The 7,267-nt window shown below is 47.6% G+C and overlaps 1 protein-coding gene across 1 annotated transcript in view; it reads right to left on the bottom strand.

Moving 5' to 3' along the window:
* Positions 1 to 3,100: 3,100 nt before the first annotated feature.
* Pkp2 (plakophilin 2) overlaps positions 3,101 to 7,267 on the bottom strand; it is an 82,054-nt gene continuing 77,887 nt past the window's right edge. The window contains exons 11-13 of the mRNA XM_004632191.2: positions 6,371 to 6,560; positions 4,044 to 4,131; positions 3,101 to 3,898 (exon numbers count right to left, since the gene is read on the bottom strand). Of these exons, the coding sequence (XP_004632248.1) occupies positions 3,830 to 3,898; positions 4,044 to 4,131; positions 6,371 to 6,560 (347 nt within the window). The 3' untranslated portion in view covers positions 3,101 to 3,829. The remainder of the gene's footprint in view (positions 3,899 to 4,043; positions 4,132 to 6,370; positions 6,561 to 7,267) is intronic.

The raw sequence follows: 7,267 nt of genomic DNA on the forward strand, positions 1-7,267 counted from the left end.
TCCGTGTGAACTTATTTCTTCATTCCTGCCCAATGGGTGCAGTGTGAGCAGCTAGAGGCGACTCAGGCCTCTGAGAGTACAAGCCGGGAGTACGCTCAGCCCCATCCCGTGTGCGTCTCCCCAGCTGCATGGAGCGAGCCCTGCCTGGAGACCGGCAAGCGTGCTCCACACTCCGCGGGCAGCACTCGGTGCTGCGGCCCAAGACCGCCTGCAGAACTTAGCGCGTGAGGGGCCGGAGCCCCCGGCTGCCGATTTAGACCTTGTAGCTTGAAGCACACGGCTCCAAGAGTGGTCTGAGCAAAACCAGGTGACGGTTTGCACCGCACAGGCTGTGCCAGGGCTTCCAGCATGAGCGGCCGCCGTGGGCCGGGGGAGCCCCGCCTCGGGACAGTGGGTGCGGGGCGCTTCTCAGCACTGTGAGCCCATCCAGACCTCAGCAGAAATTCCAAAAGGTGCAATTAAAAAGGAGAAGCAAGACCCGCAGAGCACGGAGGGCCACGCGATCGCCAGCATTTCCTGAGTGGGAAGGGAAGGCCCCACACTAGGTACTCTGGATTTATGAAAGCAGTTGATCCTCACATAGCCCAATGATAGAAATGTTGCTGTCCCTCGCTCTGGCGGACCAGGGAAGTCAAGGCTAGTGAAAGGAAGGGACTCGTCCATTGCGAGAGAAACCACACGTGAGCTCAGGCTGGCTCGTCCCGGGGCTGGACCTCGACGTGTGAGGCTGTGCTGTGTATGCCCCTAGTGCTGTGCAGTTAATAAGAGTTGAGTCTTTCTTTGGACTCAGAAGATACTTATCAGACGACCTGGCCAGATGCCTCTAAATCCCTCCTAATCCGGAGATTGCATGGCTGGAGGCTCCTGCAGCTTTGTTCAAAATACACACGCACCAAAGTCCTCCTCTTTCCAACACCAAAATTCATCTACATATTTACTTAGAGGAAATCTCACTGCCTGTGATGCACATAAACTTATAAACATACCTTATTTTCGGTCCCCCCTGCCCCCCACCAGGAACTGCTTCTTCAGAGTGAGGTTAAGCTGCGCCTGTTAAGCTCTCCTCCTCCTCCCCCTCCTGTCTAACTCAGGCAATGCTCATCTAATCAGGAGGAACCCAAGGCAGCAGTGCCCAGACTCCAGAGGACACTAGCAATTCCTGACACGGGAGGAATCCCTTGTTACTCTCGGCACAAATAAACAGGAAGGCTTTTCTGTTCCTTTGATGGCCTTGGCCCAGCTGGGGATACACAGAAATAACCAAGCAGCCTTGTGTGTAGACCTGTGGTCTCAACTGACCTGGGTCTTTGGGAGGCCTTCTGTCCCCCACCGTGGACACTCACAGAATGAAGCACAGAAGTGCAAGTGGAGGGAGAACGCCGGGCATAATTACCGGACACAGCCTGTCTTCCGTAGACACAGATTTACTTGATCCATTAAAGCTGATAGCCCTCAACACATTTTACATCTCGGTGAGACAACACTTGCCTATTAGGTATGAGACCCTGAGTTTAATCCCCAGCACCACACACACATCGCTGGACCATCTCTCCAGTTTTTTAAAAAAAGAATTAAAAAAATTACTTATTTGGTACAGGGTCTTACTACGCAGCTCAGACTCATAGTGATCCTGATGTCTCTGCCTCCCCAGTGCTGGGATCACAAGCAGGCACCACCACACCAGGTTTCAGTGGCCAGCAGGGCATGAGGTACTGGGGATGGACCCCGGGTCCTTGTGCTTGCCAGGCAGATACTTAAACTGCAGTGTTATTTCCATGGTCCCATCTCTCCATTTTTAATGGGCTTTTGTTACTAGTTATTCCGGGGTTCTTACAGGAATATTTCTTGCTAGAGTACCAGGACTGCTAGCTTTCTGGGAGCTGAGACAGGAGGATCGCAAGTTCTAGCACAGGCTGGACAACTTCGCAAGACCTTTCCTACCTCTAAATAAAATCTAATGAAAGGGCTAGGGATGTAGCTCAGTGAAAAGGCCCTGGGTTTTATCTCTAATATGGCCAAACAACCCACTCGAAACCTTAGGGAAGAAATATAAATAATTATAAAGTATCAGACACTTGGCAGTTGAAAATTGTGAGGTCAGATTCCCAGCTCTCGCGCCAATCCACCATACTCACCAAGTTGGACGCGTCAGGTAAGCATAGACACCAGTGTACGCGATGTCACTTTTGCTCCATTTCATGTTTAATATTCGAAAGCTCTAGTAATGCCTTAAAAAACATACAAAGTTCTGAACATGTATCATTTATCTGGAGAAATAAATAAACTCTAAATGCTTATTGTCAGAAACCTGGGGGAAAAGATGTAAATTCCCTCTTCAGGATTTAAAAAAAACAAAACAAAACAAAAAAAACTACCAAAATACCTTCATTTTGGCTTAGGTTCGTAGCCTGTCTTGACTGAATTTTATTTTATTTATTTATTTAATTCAATTTTTTTTGGCCAGCTCAGCCCACCCCGAGGGTGGGGCTGGTGTGGCATGCGGTGCCGGGGATCAAACTGTGGTCCCCTGCGCCTGTTTAAGTTTGCCTAATCAGGTGCTTTAGAACGCTAAGCTATCTCGCCAGCCCTTGACTGAATTTAAAAAACTGAAAAACAGTTATTATGTCCCAATTGTAAGAAAGAAGCATACACTGAAAACCGGAATGGGAAATTATTTTCTGGCCACAAGGAGCTGACGTTTTCCTTCTCTTATTTTCTTGTAACAAACAGCGTCAGACTTCTTTAAAGCAGAATGTATAACAGGGATGGAGCCGAGAAGGCTGATGCTGCTCCAGGGGCTCTGCTTGCAGCCCCGTAGAAATGACTGTCTCACGCTGATCCAGCGGGGATATGGGTGCTCAGCAGCCTGACGTCATTGGTGGATGGTGGGGCACCTTCACCTGTGCTCCTCCAGGTGAATTGTCCACTGTCCCTTTCTCATCTCCTTGACTTGGACCAAGTGTAAGGAAGACAGAGCCAGGGAGACTTGTGGCTCTCTTTCTTTCTGCGGGGTGGACTCGTTGGGCTGCATGGCAGCTCATTTGCGGGGCTCTGACAGAGCTTCTGGTGCGCCCAGGCTCCAGAGCGGAGCCCACCTCACCCCCAGCCACAGCCGAAGCCACCAGGCCCAGGCCTCAGGACACACACACACGAGCCCGCTACTTAGAGGAGATTCACATTTCTTCCTGGAGCACAAGCCCCATTTGCCCAGGTAAACTCGCTGGGAGCTCGCCCTTCCAATTCCTTTTTCTTACAGTCCTGCATGCTTCTGTAGTATCAATTTCTCAAGTTCAGTTGGAACAGAGGGGTGGGGTGAGGGGGGAGAGCTGAGGGGATAAAAACAAATACAAAGCAAATGAACGATGTTCTGTGACACTTTCCCACTTTTGGAGGGGTGGGACTGAGATGTTCCTTGTCACTTCTGATGGGTTGCAACGTCTCTGAGCAACACTCATGACTCAGTGCTGAAGCATGTGCAGAAATCAGGAGAACAAACATAAATCAAATTTTTTTAAGCCCAAGTGACACCGCAGCTGCCCTCACACACCCCACCAGTGTGTGTGGCCCCAGAGGAGCACTGTGGGCAGGGCATGGTGGCTACAGGTAGCAAACTTGTAAAGGTCCTCTGGAGCCTAAATCACTGTGTTCTGATTATTTGTTCTCTGGGTCTCTGGACCGTGGCAACTGGAAAGGCTAGAAACAGGCGTGCTTTCTTTTGGGGGGATTCCTGGGCTGGAGAGTAGAAAAATAGGTGTTTTCCTGGGGCAGGGGGGCTGCATGGCCAAGATGAGGTTTCCTGGCTGAGGTCCCTGTGGTCCACTCCTTGTCCTCAGTCTTTAAGAGAGTGGTAGGCTTTGGCAGTCCTGCTGTTGACAAAATCTGTCTTCTTAAACTGAGCCTTTGGGATAAGCAGATGGAGAGGTGAAGGGTGAGAAACACTCAACTCACAAGACAGTGTATTGCGTTTACTTCTCCCTGGAGCCAGCTGAGGGGGCCATTCCGACCTGGCTCTGTCACCACAGCTCCCCGCCTTAGCACCTTACCTTCTTGTAGGCGTTGTGGAGCTCCGTGTGTGCCCACAGGGAGTACAGGAGGACAGACGCCGCTTTAGTGGCTTTGCTGGGGGCATAACTGGAATGAGAGGACACACAGAGATGGGTGGCAGCGTGTGGGCCCCAGTGCCCCTGGGACATTCTGTGAATCCTACCCACTGCTGCTTCAGGCACAGAGTAGAGAAGGAGCCTGGAGCCTCCTCTACTTTATTAATTAATTAACCTATTAATAATTTAATAAGTTAAGATTATTTAACTTTCTAATTTATTTGCAGAATACAATTTATATTTGTATATTTACGATACGTGTTTACAGAACACAGTCAGGAAAGCACCTGGAAAAATATGCATGCTTCTGTGTGCAAGTAATATTGCAAATGAATAAAAGAAATTCTTGTGGCAGCAATTACTTGTATAGTTTTAAATCATTTTATGTGTTAATATATAAAGACAAAACTCATGGCTGTTATAAACCCAAGTCACTATTCAATGTGACACTGACATTCACTTTTGATGTCTGCTTTCACAGGTACCCTCGGCTTCTCAATCTCGGCTAAAACCTGCGCCTTTTTAGGTCTTTCTCTCCCCATACCTGGCTAGCCCGGGCTGACTTACTTTTTTCTTTTTTCTTTTCAAATAAAGAAACAAAGTCTGTGTGTCTGTCTGTGTCTGTTTTCCGTTACCACAGGGGTCTGTAAACCTGTGTCCATGAACAGAGATCAGAACACCAGCTCTGAGGCTTTCTCTCCCATGCCTGCCTTGCAGGAAGCACAGTGAGATTAGCGCCTCAGCTGGGGCAGCACATATTTTAGTACCCCAGGGACTGTTAGTGTCATTTGGTAGCAACTGAAGCACAGATATACCCATGAAGGCTTTAATATTAAAAAGTATAAAAAACTTTTTTTTGAATTTTTTTTTTTTTTTTTTTTTTAATTGAGATCATCTCATTTTGTAGTTCAAGCTGGTCTTGAACTCATTGTGATCCTCCTACCTCAGGCTCACCAGTGCTGGGATTGCAGGCATGTGGGACCACACCTGGCAAAGGTATAAAAAGTTTTTAAACTGCAAGGATAATAATATACTCATGAAATTTGTTTATAAATTGGTTGTCAGTACCCAGAACTTGTTTGTCCAAGGATACAAGGTTGTACATGATAATTTCCAGGCTAGTCCATAAATGACAGGTTGGAGATTCAACACTCTGGTAGGGAACAATATGCACCCTTTTGTGTATTTTGTTTTCTTCCCTTGGGACAGCATGGGAGGACATTTGGGATGACATACAAGTTACGGGCTAGCATACCCCCCTATCTTGCTAAGGTATAAGAAGCTTCCAAAAGTAAATATACTTCCCTGGGCAACAGTTATTGCATCTGACTAAATAGCTCCAGTCATTCTACCTTAACCGTGTGATGGGCTGCTTAGAGATGGGATGGCTACCTGGAAGGGTCATTAACGGGCATTTCTGTTTTGAGACTGAGCAGCTGCTCTCTCCAGCTGCAGGGAGCATGCTTCTCGCTTCCTGGTCAATGCCCTGACTGGGGCACCAGGCTCATTTTCATGGTCTGCGTCCTCCTGCCTCAGGAGCTTTGCTGGAGAGAGATACAGAGTAGCCAGGGCCCAAAGCCGTGGGGTGGGGGTGGAGCAGGGTGTGATCCCTGTGGGATGTCTAGAGCTCTGACTGCACCCCTGCGCCCACTGCCATCTTGCACGACAGGCGAGGCCCACCTGCTCCGTAACTCATTAGAACTGGGGGGCACCCCCAGGCCTGCTGTGCTGGCCCCGCCCCCGGGGGCGTGCTGAGAGTCGAGACTGGGCGTGGTGGCGTGCGTCTGTAATCCCAGCTGTTGGGAGGCTGTAAACAAGCGGATCACTACGAGTCCGATCTAGTAGTGAGACCCTGAACACCCTGTAGACCCTTCCCTAAAAGATAGATAGATAATAGATAGATAGATCGATTGATTGATCGATCGAACTGAGGGATGACGGTTTTACAAAGGTGCCATGTAGGGCTGAGGATGCAGCTCAGCCTAGAGTGCTTGCCGAGTACGCTGCGCTCACTTCTCAGCACCAAGGAAAAAAATATTTGTAACAAATCAATCAATTCTGAATCATAAAGAATGAACATTCTCTTCATGCCTCCCTCCTCCCATCCCTCCCCCAATAGTAATGGCGTGAGCGCACCCAGAGACAGGGGTGTGCACTCCATCTGCCTTCGAAAGGGAAGAGAAGGTGTAAGATGTGACAGAGCGACCTGGGAGACAGAGCGGGCTCCTCCGGCAGGGAGGGGGCGAGGCGGCGCAGAGGCCCAGACTTACGCGTCCCCCGCGCTGATGGCCATGACCCTGCGGAGGCCGCCCGTGCTCAGGAGGTCCCGCGCGTGCTGGTAGCTGTTCTGGGTTATGTTGTTGAGCGTGTAACAGGCCGATGCTGTCGTCTCCACGAGCAGGTCCGTCGTCGGGACCGCGTCGGGAATTATGGACACCAAATCCGGGAGGGTTTCTTTAGCTGCAAAATGACAGCAAAAGAAAATTTGATTAGGAAGATTTTTCTCCAGCCCAAGATTTCAATATATTTTGGATGAAGGATATTTGCAAAAAGAGACAGAGTTGATTAACACACACATGGCAAGAGGTAGCTTCTTTATTCATCATATTTGGCCATTTTTAAATAGAGATTGTTCTGGGCACGGGACTTTGAGAACCTCACACAGAGATTTGATGTAAATGCCAAGAGTTTTTAGATTTTCATATTCTTCAACTCAGCAGTTCCACTTCTGAGAATATGCTTTGAAGGCATCATTAAAAAAAAAAAAAAAAAAAGAAAAGAAAAGAAAAAGGAGATGCTTTCCATAAAGATCTGGCAGAATAATATGTAAGTGGAAAACTGTAAGAAACCTAAATCTCATAGGAATAGGATTTAAATATTCATACAAAGAATCCTATGCCTTCTACAGAATATCTGGGAAGCCCATATAACAAAAAAGTGTCATATTAATGTTCTGTGTTAAAAAAAGTTATGTAAAGAATATACAATACAAAATAAAATACAAATAAGAGAACTATAGTAAAATGTTAATAGAACTGGCTTTCTACAACAATATTAGTGCTGATCTAAAAGCATTTAAATTTTATTTATATTTTCCAAAGTTTAAAAAATACACATAAATAGTGCTACTGTTTTAAAAGAGGAATGAAACTATGTCAAGCGGTTTT

Source organism: Octodon degus, unplaced genomic scaffold (genome assembly GCF_000260255.1).
Source record: "Octodon degus isolate 3935 unplaced genomic scaffold, OctDeg1.0 scaffold00047, whole genome shotgun sequence".
NCBI lineage: Eukaryota > Metazoa > Chordata > Mammalia > Rodentia > Octodontidae > Octodon > Octodon degus.